The sequence below is a fragment of the Scyliorhinus canicula genome, chromosome 12 (genome assembly GCF_902713615.1).
Source record: "Scyliorhinus canicula chromosome 12, sScyCan1.1, whole genome shotgun sequence".
Lineage (NCBI taxonomy): Eukaryota > Metazoa > Chordata > Chondrichthyes > Carcharhiniformes > Scyliorhinidae > Scyliorhinus > Scyliorhinus canicula.
In genome coordinates, this window is record NC_052157.1 from 124,852,369 (window position 1) to 124,867,762 (window position 15,394).

General features: G+C 43.5%; 1 protein-coding gene across 1 annotated transcript in view; it reads left to right on the forward strand.

The window, feature by feature from the left end:
• The window catches only part of tyw1 (tRNA-yW synthesizing protein 1 homolog (S. cerevisiae)), a 154,524-nt gene that overhangs the window by 120,906 nt on the left and 18,224 nt on the right, over positions 1-15,394 (forward strand). Inside the window, exons 14-15 of the mRNA XM_038814048.1 lie at positions 3,393-3,503; positions 10,204-10,371. Coding sequence (XP_038669976.1) covers positions 3,393-3,503; positions 10,204-10,371 — 279 coding nt within the window. The remainder of the gene's footprint in view (positions 1-3,392; positions 3,504-10,203; positions 10,372-15,394) is intronic.

The following is a 15,394-nucleotide window of genomic DNA, read 5'->3' on the forward strand; positions in this document are numbered from 1 at the left end:
TGTTCACAAATCTCTGTAGTTTCTTATGGTCTTGGGCTAAGCAGTTGCCATGCAAGGCTGTGATGCAGCCAGATGCTTTCCATGCCGAACTTTCATAGTTTCAAGAGGAAGTATAGGCGCTTTTGTGCTTTCTTGGTCGTAGCGGCAACATGGGTGGACCAGGACAGATTGTCGGTGATGAGCTCACTGAGAAATCTGAAGCTGTCAACCATCTCCACGTTGGAACCATTGATGCAGACAGGGGTGTATACAACACTTTGCTTCCTGAAGTCGATGATCAGCTCCTTAGTTTTGTTGATTTAGTGAGAGAGATTGTTGTTACAGCGCACCACAAGGTTCTCTCTCTCTCCCTCCTGTACTCTGATTCATCGTTGTTTGAGCTCCGACCCACTACTATCATGTCATCAGCAAACGTATAGATGGAGTTGAAGCCAAATTTTGCCACACAGTTGTGAGTGTATAAGGAATATAGTAGGGGGCTAAGTACACAGCCTTGCGGGACCCTGGTATTGAGGACTATCATGGAGGAGGTGTTGTTTATCCTTACTGATTGTGGTCTATGTGTCAGGAAGTCGAGGATCCAGTTGCAGAGGGAAGAGTCGAAGTCCTAGAGGTTTTGGAGTTTTGATATGACCTTGGCTGGGATTATGGTATTGAAGGCGGAGCTGTAGTCAACGAATAGGAGTCTGATGTAGGAGTCCTTGTTGTCGAGATGCTCCAAGGATGAGTGTATGGCCATGGAGGTGGTGTCTGTTATGGACCGTTTGTGGCGGTATGCGTATTGCAGTGGATCAAGGCATTCTGGGAGTATGGAGTAGTTGATGTTCACGACCAACCTCTCGAAGCACTTCATAATGATAGATGTCAAGGCCACCAAAAGGTAGTCATTGACAGTCACCTAATGTTGGAATTGAACCTGGTGCTAACCACTGTACCACCATGCCAATGGCATAACTAAATAAGCCAGTCTCCATACAACTTGATTCACACCACATCATATCAAGAAACAGCTGAAGGCACTGAATACTGCAAAGGCAATGAGGCTTGATAACATGTCGACAATAGTGCTGAGCACTTCTGCTCCAGCACTTGCTGTGACCCTCGCTAAGCTGTTCCAGTTTAACAACAACACTGGGATCTACCCAACCACATGAAAAATTGCCCAGGTATGTCATGTGCACAAAAAATAGGATAAATCCAACCTGGCAAATACTGTCCATCAGCTACTCGCCATCATCAGCAAAGCGATGGATGAGGTCATCAACAGTGCTTGACGCTGAGATTGGGATTATTCCATGGCCGGTCAGCTCCTGACCTCATTACTGCCTTGATTCAAACATGGACAAAAGAAATTAACTCTTGAGACGAGGGGCGAAATTCTCCAACCCCCCGCAGGGTCAGAGAATCTCCCAGGGCCGGCGAAAATCCCGCCCCCACCGTGGCCGGAATTCTCCGCCACCCAGGAATTGGCTGGGGCGGGAATCGCGCCGCGCCGAACGGCCTGCCCTCCACGCCGATCGGCGTGCCCCCTGCGGCGATTCTCCGGCCCGCAATGGGCCTAAGTCCTGCAGCTGAGAGGCCAATTCTGCCGCTGTGGTTTCAACCACCTCTGGTGGCGGCGGGATTGGCGGCGCGAGCGGGCCCCTGGAGGGGGGGGGAGAGAGCGGGGCAATCGGACACCCTGGGAGATGCCCCCACAGTGGCCAGGCCCGCGATCGGGGCCCACCGATCGGCGGGCGGGCCAGTGCCGTGGGGACACTCTTTTTCTTCCGCCGCTGCCACGGCCTCCACCATGGCGGATGCGAAAGAGAACCCCCCTACCGCGCATGCGCCGGTGGTGATGTCAGCGGCAGCTGACGCACCGGTGCATGCGCAAACCGGCGAAGGCCTTTCGGCCAACCCCGACGCCAGCCGGCGGGCGTCAAGGGCCGTTGGCGCCGGTTGTGGCGCCAGTCGGCGTGGTGCCAGCCACTCCGGCGTGGGCCTAGCCCCAAAGGTGCGGAGAATTCCGCACCTTTTGGGAAGCCCGCGCCGGAGTGGTTGGCGCCACTCCGCTATGCCGGGACCTCTGGCCCCGCTGCGTCAGGGAGAATCCTGACCGATGTGAGAATAACTGCCCTTGTCATGAAGGCTGCATTTGACTTAGCATTAAAGGGCCCTGGCAAAGGATTAGTCAATAGGAATCAGGGGAAAACTCACTGTTTGGAGTCATACCTGACACAAAGGAATATGATTGTGGTTGTTGGAGATCAGTCATCTCAGCTCCAGGGCATTTCTGCAGGACTTCCTCAAGGTAGTGTCTGAGGATAAACCATCTTCAGCGACTTCATCAATGACCTTCCTTCCATAATAAGTCAGAAATGGGATGTTCACTGATGACTGCACAATGTTCAGCTCTATTCGTGACTCCTCAGACACTGAAGCAGTCCATGTCCGAATTCAACAAGACCTGGACAAGATCCAGGCTTTGGCTGAGAAATGGCAAGTAACATTCACGCCACGCAACCGGCAGGCAATGGCCATCTCCAAATGAGAATCTAACCATGGACCCTTAACATTCACTGGCATTGAATCATTGAATCATCCATTATCAGTGTCCTGAGGGTTACCATTGACCAGAAATTAAACTGGAACAGCCGTAAATATACTGTGGCTACAAGAGTACATCAGAGGCTAAGAACAATGCAGCGAATAACTCACTACCTAACTCCCCAAAGCCTGTCCACAATCTACAAGGCATGTCAGGAGAGTGCTGGAATACCCCCCACTTGCTCGACATCATCCATAACAAAGCAGCATGCTTGATTGGCACCCCATTCACAAACATTAACTTCCTCCATCACCGACACACAGTGGCAGCAGTGTGTACCATCTACAAGATGCACTGCAGGAACTCACCAAGGCTCCATAGACAGCACCTTCCAAACCCTTGCCCAATAACATCTAGAAGGACAAGGGCAGCAGGTACCTGGTAATATTACTAACTGAAAGCCCCCCATCAAGCCATCCTGATTTAGAAACATATCACCGTTCCATCACTGTCGTTGGGTCAAAATCCTGGAACTCCCTCCGTAACAACACAGTGGGTGTATCTACACCACATGGACTGCTGCAGTTCAAGAAGCCACCTTCTCAAGGGCAATTAGGGATGGGCAATAAATGTCACCCTAGCCAGCGAAGCCCAAAGCCCTTGAATAAATTAAAGAAATATTATTTTATAAATCTTTTACTAAGATTTGTATGTGAGCATTCCCATAGAATTGTTTGGCACTATATGACATGACAGAAATAATTTCTTCAAAGTGAAATATAGAGAAGAAATACTTTTTCATGCAGGAATCTGATAGAAAATACTGTGCTTTAAATTATATTCTTCATTTGTTATCTTGCAGAAGCAGCGCACGGTATATAGACTAACTTTGGTAAAGGCCTGGAATGTGGATGAACTTCGATCTTACGCTGACCTGATTGAGATCGGGAAACCTGACTTCATTGAAGTTAAAGTAAGTCAGAATATTAGTCGGTTGGCAGAAAAGCATTACCATATGCCATTATTGCATGATGTTTTAAAAAAAATTTAAACAAATTTTATTGTCACTGGCAGAATTTTGGTTATAATTTTTAGTATTTGGGTGTGCGAGCACCGAGTCTTGTCTAAAAGCCTGGACTTCTTCCCCCTATAACAGCTTCAGGATTGATATGATGGCTCCAGCAGTATGTCCCATCCAGGCACAGAGGAATGAATGCCTTCTCATTTCTCTAGCTCCTCTAGTTAAGGATTCTTTTCCCATTCAGAAAGGAGTGCTGCCAGAGAAGAAATTTCTTAACTCAAAATGAATAGTATTTAACATAATATTTAAAAGCAAAAAAACACATGCTGGCAATATGAAGCACAAACGGAAATTGCTGGAAACAGTCAGAGGTCAGCCAGAATCATCCTATAAACCTTTCTCCATCGCATTTTGTTGACAATGGTCCTTTTTATTATGAAGCCATGCATCTCTGAATCACCATTAGCAATTATATGGGAGATGAACTTGTACTTTATAATTTATATTAATTGATAGGAAGTGTTTACAGTGCTTGCAGATTGGTATCCTCACTGTATTGGTACTGTGAACATGCACATCACACTTGATGCAATCCAAATTGGTTTTTAATGTTGTTTGTAGTGGAGTGTAAATTCATTAAATGTAGGATAATAGAAAAAAGTGAAAGACTGCAAGTCATTTCCTCATGATGTGGTTCAAATGTGGTTTCCACCTTTAATGATAAAAGATCCTGATTGAGGATTGCTGATGACAGTTTGAAGAAACATACTGAGCAACAAGTTCATGCACACTGCTTAGAATTACAGCTCAGAACTAAGCTATTCAGCCAAACTAGTCCGTGCTGGTGATTCCACACCAGTCCACCTTCCATTCCATCTGCCTCATCTCAGTCTTTCAGCATGCCTTTATGTTTCCTTTTCACTCCTCTTGTTTCCTTTTCAAAGCCTCAACCCTGTTCATTTCAGTCATTTCCTGTGGTAGCAAGTTACACAGTCTAGCCATTCTTAGTGAAGAAATGTATCTTTTTTTATTGGATTTATCAGCATACTGTTCATTGCTGACTGAAGTTTGAAGAAATGTAATGCTGTCAGGCTGCCTCTGAAGTTATCCTGGCAAATGTAGTCCCATTAAACGTCTAGGGTTTTCTAATAGTATATAATGTCTAATATTTTCTTTGAGTGCAGGTATTGAATTCCTAGTGACTTGGTGCATTTTATTTGGTTCCAACTCAATCAAAATGTTCCATTTTGAACATAAGCAATTTTAAAGGTTGGGAATATGACGGTGTAAACTTTGCTTGCTAAATTCTACATCCAAATACTTAATGCCGATAGTTCCTTTGTGCCCAAGTTTTAAACTAGTGTTAACCTCCTGAAAATAAATGAATTAATGTCAGCCTAGAAGTATAAAGGAGTGTGGCACAGGTGTTTTAAACATTTGCACTAAACACTAAACTTGTGTCGAACTGAAATTCTGATCATGGTATTGAAATTCCCAAATCAAATTTTATTTAAAATGAAGTAAACATTAAATTCATTATCGAGTTCTGATTAAGGTTTCCATGTTAAATAATTAATGATAAGTGTAAAATATAATTTATAATTGTAACTACGGAGAATACATACTGAGAAATTGGGGGTTTTCAACCTCATTCTCATGTATTTGTTTATTTGAATGGAAGGGGCTCCCATGATTTTTCTATAAAATGAGAAGAAATGAAGCAAAGTCATTTAAACAATCACAGTACCTGAGATTGGAACTAATTTGATGATCAGACTTTTAAACATTTTTAAGGACACTCACAACTACACTAACTTAATTCCTAACTAAGTTCTATTTAGTTTTTTGTTTGCATACACTCATTGTTAAGTAGCTAACCACTTTGGTTCACTTCAGCAGTCTCAGTGTTGCAATCCCAGCAGTTTTCAAGGCGACATCCAATAGATTAATGAAATTGATTGTACAATTGCAAAATTGGAGCCAATTGTTTTTTAATTTTCTGATCCTCAGTTTATATGGGTTGTAAAATAAATATTAAGATGGAATAGCAAAATACAAATAATGTTAATTGTCATTGGTGATACGTTTAAAATAATACTCCTAAATTAGTACATACAAGGGCAGCACGGTGGCGCAGTGGTGAGCATTGCTGCCTCACGGCGCCGAGGTCCCAGGTTTGATATTACCTGTTGTGGTAATATTAAAACCCCCACAACCCAAAGATGGCCACACTAAATTGCCCCTTAATTGGAAAAAATGAATTGGGGCTCTAAATATTATTTAAAATAAATAAATAAATTAGTACACACATTGGCACCAAAGTAGCTTTCTGATGGAAGTTTTGTGGCAACTTAAAAAAAAATAGCAACACATCAATGGCATCTATTTGAAATGAATTTGTAACAGGAGCAACCAGAATCAATATTCCTGTCCAGTCATGTCATCTTTGGACAAGCAACACACTACTTTTGTAATTGAACACTTGCATTAGCAAACAATCATTAATCTGTCTTCTATAGTGCTTTATTATAGTGCTGTTCAGTGATTACTAAACTGTTAAAATGCTAAACAATTTATGTACATTATATCCTCTTTAGATGTTCAACTCTATCTTCATTAGTATTCTGAAACAGTACTGTGCTGCTTTTCAGTGACAAATCCAACAATGGCTTATTTTTAAAAATACAACTTGCAGCGTTGGTAACCGCAGAGTTTTCATATGATTACATTGAGATTGATTTTTAAAGGCTGGAGTTCAACGCCTCATCAGCTTTACCCACTCTTAACGGGAATGATAAAATCTGTAGTAATGTGTTCTCGACGCTAGTAGTAAAAAGCACTTGAAAACAAAATACCCTTTCAGCAGCCTGATAATCTACACAGTCTTGTTCCCTGTATTATTTCCCCCTTTGTTTTCAGTGAAATCTTGCTGTGGCTCTGAGTGTTATTTCTGTAATGTTTGCTTCCTGCCCTGGGTCATTCATAATCTAATGCCCTGTTGGTTGCCCTGTGCCACCAACTAACCATGACAAAATGTAAAATTAACTTTTAAAAAATATATATTTTATTCTCCTTTTTCACATTTTCATCCAAATTTACATCCACCAACAAACAATCAATGGTAACAAATACAATGTCAATCCCCTGGCTAACATTTCCCCCTGCCCCAATTTATATTTCGCCCCCAGCTCCTTCAATCCCACAAACGGGCTCCCTAGATACAAATCCTTTAATGCCTTGACTCCCTTCTCCTCCCATCTTCAAAATCTCCCATCCCACTTCCCTGGCTCAAATCTGTGATTCCATCGAATCGGCATTTCCCTTGACCATCGTGAGTGGCGCTGTTGTCAACGCCCTCAACCCCGACCCCCTACACAGTGTTCTTCAAACTTTTTTTCCGGGGACCCATTTTTACCAACGGCCAACCTTCGGGACCCAACCTGGCCGACCTTTGCGATCCACTCCGGCTGACCAGCGTGACCCACCATTTTCTCTTAGCTTGTTTGCTGCTGCCAAAAATGGAGGAAATGGTTTTGGGTCCCTTTGGACCTCGTACACGCTCCTCCAATGGAACCTGTTGGATGAAGGTGAAGCCTTCCCATGTCGGAAAGTATGGAATCTCCATCTGTCCAAAGTTCTGCATTTTTTTCCGGTAAAATTTTATCAAATAAACCCCCGAACTTGTAAAAAATAAATAAAAATAAAATTAATGAAAAAAATTAAAATTAAATGAATAAAATAAATGAATAAAACCTCCCCGAACTTTTAAAACAAAAAGCTGCGACCGTTTTTTAAAAAAAGCGGCCGCACTGTGCTGCGTGCCCGATCATCGCGCATGCGCAACCCACAATCCTTAAATTTTGTCGCATCGAGCGGTTCTCCATATCCTCCAGCTTTTCTCGCAGCCCCTTATTAGCCTCAACCACCCTCTGCAGCTCATCTCCCATCAAGGTGAGCTGATCGCCGCAACATGGCCTCCTCCACCTCAGCCGACGTCTTTGTAACAACTACTTTCTCTGGGGCAATTGCCTCCTCTAACAACGCCTTCAGCGCCACTGCCATCTCATTTCTCATCACCTCCATATGCTTTGCAAACTGCTTTTCGAGCTCCAGAGACACCGTCTCCGTCACCCTCTCTGCTGTAAGCAGTGCGGCTCCACCCAGCACCCCGCGTCCGCCCTCTTGTAAGCCCCGGGCTGGTTCTCACGCTCGACAGCGAACTCCTATTCTCTCCCCTACTCGCTGCTGTCTTCCTCTGATTTTTGGACATCTTTCACCTCTTTGCTGGTTCTTAGTCCTTCATTAATTGCCCCAGGACCGGGCATTAAATATTCCCAAAATGAAAAAAAATACATATACGCCTCAAACAGGAGCTACCCAGCGTGTGACAACTCCTCTACATGCCGCCATTCGGCTGCCTCGTGTTCTGGGCCCTGCTCCGCTGCTCTGGCTTTTTCAAGCACTGACCTCAGTCTCGCTGCTCCTGCTGCTCCACACTTTAACTCCAGCCCTGCTGCTCCACACTTTAACTCCAGCCCTGCTACTCCACACTTTCAATGCAAAATTAACTTTAATGTTGTTTTTGTTTCATATACTTGCTGATCAAAGCTATCGGTGATTAAAAACTAATGCTGTCCACAGAATTATATTCTGACTAAAAGCTTTAAAGAACCAAGAACAAATCCCCATTTCTATTAATTGAAAGCAACTCACCTCCACCTTCCCGAGGGCAATTCGGGATGGGCAATAAATGTTGGCCTAGCCAGAGATTCCCACATCCAGTGAAGGAATAAAAAAAAGTGCATCACTTGTCTGTATTCAAGAGCATTTCATATTAAATACATAAAACAATAGGGATGAATATCTGCAAAAAAAAAATTAAGTTTAACAACCGCTATATAATTTACATCGTCATAAAATTAACATGGTTAGAGCAGTTGGCATCACAATAAATATTAATCAATTTGGTAAACATGTGAGCTACTTATTATAATACAAATACTGGGGAAAGTTGGAAACTAATTTTATTAAGGAGTTTAGATCACATCAAATGGGTTGAGACTGTAATGTCTTTTCTGAGCTATAAAATTGGATAATTATCTTTTGGCTAATTTATTAATTTTGTGAGGGCCACGAAGAATCCAGCACGAGTTTTCAGGACACAAAGAAATAACATTTATTTACAATAACATATATATATATATATATATATATATACAACAGCAGCAGCAACTTCCCTTGCTGCTCACTCCTCTCTCTCTCTGGTTCCAAACTGGCCAGCTCTATTTATACAGGGAGTCTGCTAATGATTTCTCCGCCCCCCTCATTGGGGAAGCTCATACTCCCACAGGATTGTGGGATTGCCATTAATCCCCAGCCAATGGTAAGCAGGCAGGTTATAACAATTAATTAACATTTTTTTGCATATTATATAATTCTTACTTGATCATTTCTCATGTCAGCTAATTGTTTCGCAGCAGTTCAAAGTAATCTCAGTTCCCCATCAATGCAATTGTGGTTAGGTCACTTGGAAATCAGGCCAATGATCTTATTTTTGAATGTGCAGACATCAAGTCGTTTTGCGGTCATTTCCAAATCATATTGGATCCGCCCCATAGTTTAGCAAAGCGGTGTTTTAGTAGACTGCCATAGACTATCTTAAAACTCAGGTTTTTAAAGTAGGGAAGGTCCATGCTCCTGCCAGCTATTTTCTGATATCAAAAAAGAGATTTCAGAATGCAGAGTTTTAGGAATTACTTTTGAATGCAGGGACAGAGTTACTCGGCAATATGAGACTCCTGGCCAATGGTCTAACTCCAATCTGCTGGACGTGTGTTATTCTCCACAGATACCAGTCTTATATGGGACCCTCGAGAGCGTACTTGGACATTAGCACCCTTGTGTCAACTATTAAAATACCTCAACAGAAATGCAATGTAATTGTGACAATATATCCAATGATGATGGATGTTTATATTCAGAATCAAGGGTATTTAAGAATTCACCATTTTACTGTGAGAAAACTCTGCTATGTTTGCTTGAGGAAGCCGAGATGACAGCATTAACCCTTGATGCTTCTCCATATCCTCATCGGAAAATAGCTGTATCTTCAACCCTTTTTACTCTTGCCTTCAAAGTTGTTACCAAGAGAAAGGGATGGAAAGAATCAAATTGATTTGACACTTCACAGCTACTTAGTTATCAAATAAAGTGTGAAAGGACATTTTGAAGCACACTTCTCTTTTAATAACTCTATAACGCATGTAGTTTGCGTGCTTGAATTTTATCCATAGCATTCTGCAAAGACTTCCTGTGGTCTGTTTCTAGTCTATGTTCTACCCTTTTCATTCCTCTTCTCTGATATACATTGTGCTTTGGGTTATTAACCAAAATTGTGGACAAAAGATAATTCAGTGAATGTTAGATAGGTATAGTAAGATACACCAGAAGAGCCTGTAATGTTTACCCCTTCAGTTCCACCCCCTCCTCCAGTAGGGAAATAATTGATGTCTTTTTGCCATCCTTCACGGCAGTCTGGAAATACATTGCATGGAGAATTGTTCTGTGGGACGGTGCTTATGCTACACATTGATTTAAATAGATGGCTCTGATGTTATCAGGTTATGAAAGAATAATGATATATTGTTTTTAGGGGGTGACGTATTGTGGTGAAAGCTCAGCAAGTAATCTGACTATGGCTAATGTTCCATGGCATGAGGAGGTTGTATATTTCGTCCAGCAGCTAGCTGACCTTCTGACTGACTATGAAATTGCTTGTGAACATGAACATTCAAATTGCATCCTCATAGCACACAAAAAGGTGAGTGGCATTTAAGTTTTAGTATTTAATCTGCAAAAATCTACTATTCTGTTCATTTACAAGTTGAAGTTTTGAGACTATCTATAAACTAGCTTTAAAAACTCGCACAGTAGAAAATAATATAATTAATAAATCGAGTGTTTTTATATGATTATATTACATGGATAGATATTTTCTGCGAGCTTTTTAGATTTTCTCTTGTGCTTTGGTGTGTATTGTGGTTGCTATAATGGTCACTTCTCAATACAAGTTACTGTGCAATGATGGTAGTTATGGTAAACTGAAATACCTCGGTAATGTGCAAGGATTTGCGAATTGTTCTTTCTGTTCACACTGCACCGAAGATGGAGGGAAGGCTGAGAGGGAAAAAGATCCACAGTTATGAGATCCTGGACAATAATAAGTCATAGAATGCTAATAGTACAAAAGAAGGCCATTCAGCTCATCACGTCTATGCCAGCTCCCTGAAAGAGTAATTCAGCCGGACCGCGCAGCCCCCCGACCCTTTCCCTGTAGCCCTGCAATTTTGTTCTCTTCAGGAGCGTATCCAATTCCCATTTAAAATCCGCGATTGACTTTGCTTTCATCACACTCGGGCATTACATTCCAGACCCAATAAACTCACTGCATAAAAAAGGGGTGGCACGGTGGCGCAGTGGTTAACACTGCTGCCTCATGGCGCCGAGGACCTGAGTTCGATCCTAGCCCCGGGTTACTGTCCGTTTGGAGTTTGCACATTCTCCCCGTGCCTGCATGGGTGTCACCCCCACAATACAAAGATGTGCAGGGTAGATGGATTGGCCACACCAAATTGCCCCTTAATTGGAAAGTTTAAAAAAAACTCACAACATAAAAAGGTTTTTCTTCATGTCTCTTTTTTTTGCCATTTACCATAAATTAGTAATGACATAGTGTAACCTGAGCTGTTCAGTTGCAACAAATTTTGGTTAATTGTATTTGTGTTTGTGTTGAATTTTTTTTAGCTTGTATTTTTTGGTAAGATATTGATCCAGTAAAACTTTTTCATTGAATTTGGTGTAAACCATACCGAAATAGATCACATTTTCAAGTTTGAGTGTACTTTCACAAATAATTCCAGGTTCACTTTTCACAACCCCAAACACCTGGGAGTAGCATCTGTTTTGGCTGTACTTGGAAAATTGTACTCGAGATGCGATCAAAATTGCACTGATTAGGTTATAGTTCAAATTTATGCAAAGATTTATTTGCATAATCAGAAATGTTAAATCTTCAATAAAAATAGAATGTCATTGTTTTTTTATTTTTCCTCCCATGAAAAAAAGTATTCCTTTATGTATTTAAGAGTGGTAACCTGATGCAGTTTCATTATTACAGTTGAGAATGAGTTTGTCATCCAGCTTAAACATTTTTATAAGCGCAGAGATGGTTCAAAATAATACCATGCAGCATGATGCCAAAAAGTGCAAGTTAGATGGATTGGCCATGCTAAATTGCCACCTTAGTGTATCCAAAATGCTGGGTGGGGTTACGGAGATAGGACGGGGGAGGGGGGGATCGGGACTGGGTAGGGTGCTTTTTCAGAGGGTCGGTGCAGACTCAATGGGCCGAATGGCTTTGTTCTGCACTGTAGGAATTCTATGATTCTGTTCCTGCCCATGTCTGTCATATTGTCTTTCAAGCTTATAACCAAGGTCCATAATCATTCCCAGTTGCTACAATATCACAGTAGCATCTATTATATTTTAAGTACAATTCAACAGCTGATTGCTGTTATTATGCGGGGCGCAGTGGTTGCTGAGTGAGTGCTTGCTAAGGGGAGTAAATTTTTCAAAACCTTACTGTTGGCGGTTTCCAGCTGAATCCGGTCGGAGTGAGGACAGAGTGACTGCTGGGTAAGGAGTAAAGATTTAGATTGTTTACGTGGGCCCATAACAGCTTATTGCTGTTATCGTGCGGGGCGCAGTGGTTGCTTAGTGAGTGCTAGCTAAGGGGAGTAAATGTTTTAAAAACATACTGTTGGCGGTTTCCAGCTGAATCCGGTTGGAGTGAGGACAGAGTGACTGCTGGGTTCGGAGTAAAGATTTAAATTGTTTGCGCGGGCCCACAACAGCTGATTGCTGTTGTCGTGCGGGGCGCAGTGGTTGCTGGTTAAGTGTTTTATTTTTACCTGTATTTAAGTTGGGCGGTTCCTAAACCCGAGACACTACACTTGTCGTGCTCCCCCCCCACCCTTCCACCTCCTCTAACCTAAGGGGTTGAGTGAATATGAGGTAAGCTCTTTCTTTCTTTTTCTTGTTTTTATCCGCATGTTATCTAGAGGGGATGGCAGGGAAGGCAGTGCAAAGTTCCTCCTGCAGAATTTTTGATGTGAGGGACGCTGTCAGTGTCCCTGCTGATTTCACCTGTAGGAAGTGCACCCATCTCCAGCTCCTCAGAAACCGCGTTAGGGAACTGGAGCTGGATGAACTTCGGATCATTCGGGAGGCAGAGGTGGTCATGGATAGTAGCTCCAGGGATGTGGTTACTCTGAAGAATCAAGATAGATGGGTGACTGTGAGAGGGGCTGGGAGGAAGCAGTCAGTGCAGGGATCCTCTGTGGTAGTTCCCCTCAGTAACAAGTATGCCGCTTTGGGTACTGTTGAGGGGGACGACCTACCCAGGGTAAGCCACGGTGAACGGATCTCCAGCACTGAGTCCATCCCTGTGGCTCAGAAGGGAAGGAGGGAGAGCAGGAGAGCAATAATTATTGGGGACTCTATAGTTAGGGGGACAGATAGACATTTCTGTGGCAATGAAAGAGACTCACGGATGGTATGTTGCCTCCCGGGTGCCAGGGTCCGTGATGTTTTCAGAATCCTTAATGGGGAGGGTGAACAGTCACAAGTCGTGGTTCACATCGGTACCAACGACATAGGTAAGAGAAGGGACGGGGATTTAAAACAGGAATTTAGGGAGCTAGGGTGGAAGCCGAGAGTCAGGACAAACCATGTTGTCATCTCTGGTTTGTTGCCGGTGCCACGTGCTAGCGAGTTGAGGAACAGGGAGAGAGTGCAGATAAACACGTGGCTGCCGGAATGGTGTAGGAGGGAGGGTTTCAGTTACGTGGATAATTGGAGCACATTCTGGGGAAGGTGGAACCTGTACAGAGAGGACGGTTTGCACCTGAACCAGAGGGACACCAATATCCTGGGAGGGAAATTGCTACGGCTCTTCGAGGGGAGGGTTTAAACTAATTTGTCAGGGGGATGGGAAAACGATTGTAGTCCAGAAGCCAGTGTTGAGAGTAATGAGGGACTGAGGAGGGTATCAAGGTCGAAGGCGTGTACCGGTAGACAGGAAGGTGGATTGAAGTGTGTCTACTTCAATGCAAGGAGCATCCGGAATAAGGTAGGTGAATTTGGAGCGTGGATTGGTACCTGGGACTACGATGTTGTGGGCATTACAGAGACATGGTTAGAACAGGGACAGGAATGGTTGTTGGAAGTTCCGGGGTATAGATGTTTCAGTAAGAGCAGGGAAGGTGGTAAAAGAGGTGGAGGAGTAGCATTGTTAATCAAGGATAGTTTAACGCAGGGGTGGGCAAACTACGGCCCGCGGGCCGCATGCGACCCGCCAAAGGTCTTTATGCGGCCCACCAAGTCATTTAAAAAAAAAAAAATTTTTTTTTTTAAATATTTTTTTTTCTAATTTGTAATTTTTTTTTTAAGGTTAATGGGGGGGGGGGGGGGGGGCTGTTGGGTTACTTACTGGTATAGGGTGGATACGTTGACTTGAGTAGGGTGATCATTGCTCGGCACAACGTCGAGGGCCGAAGGGCCTGTTCTGTGCTGTACTGTTCTATGTTCTATATGAGGCGCCCAGAATCATAACCGGGTGAAGTAATTATTTTACTTAATATACTATGCGGCCCTTTAATATTATGAATTTCTGAATGTGGCCCTTGCACGGAAAAGTTTGCCAACCCCTGGTTTAAACGGCTGCAGAAAGGCAGTTCGAGGGGGATCTACCTACTGAGGTTATATGGGCTGAAGTTAGAAATAGGAAAGGAGCATTCACGTTGTTAGGAGTTTTCTATAGGTCCCCAAATAGTAATAGAGATGTGGAGGAAGAAATTGCAAAGCAGATTATGGATAGGTGTGGAGGTCACAGGGTAGTTGGCATGGGTGACTTTAACTTTCCAAATATTGATTGGAACCTCTATAGGTCGAACAGCTCGGGTGGGGCAGTTTTTGTACAGTGTGTGCAGGAGAGTTTCCTCACACAATATGTGGATAGGCCGATAAGAGGTGGGGCCACATTGAATATAGAACATAGAACAGTACAGCACAGAACAGACCCTTCGGCCCTCAATGTTGTGCCGAGCCATGATCACCCTACTCAAACCCACGTATCCACCCTATACCCACCCCCCCCCCCCCCCCCCCCCCCCCCCCCCCCCCCCCCCCCCCCCCCTAACCTTACTTTTATTAGGACACTACGGGCAATTTAGCATGGCCAATCCACCTAACCCGCACATCTTTGGACTGTGGGAGGAAACCGGAGCACCCAGAGGAAACCCACGCGCACAGGGGGAGGACGTACAGACTCCACACAGACAGTGACCCAGCCGGGAATCGAACCTGGGACCCTGGAGCTGTGAAGCATTTATGCTAACCACCATGCTACCCTGCTGCCCCCATGGATTTGGTACTGTGTAATGAAGCGGGCCAAGTGTTAGATTTGTTTGTGGGAGAGCACTTTGGAGGTAGTGACGACAATTCGGTGTCTTTCACTATTGCAATGGATAGGGCCATACGGCAGGGCACGGTTTATAATTGGGGGAGGGGTAATTATGATGCGATTAGGCAAGAATTAGGGAGCATAAGATGGGAACAGAAACTGTCAGCGAAAGGCACACATGAAAAGTGGAGCTTATTCAAGGAACAAATACTGTGTGTCCTTGATAGGTATGTCCCTGTCAGACAGGGAGGAAATGGCCGTGTGAGGGAACCATGGTTCACAAAAGAGGTTGAATGTCTTGTCAAGAGGAAAAAGGAAGCGT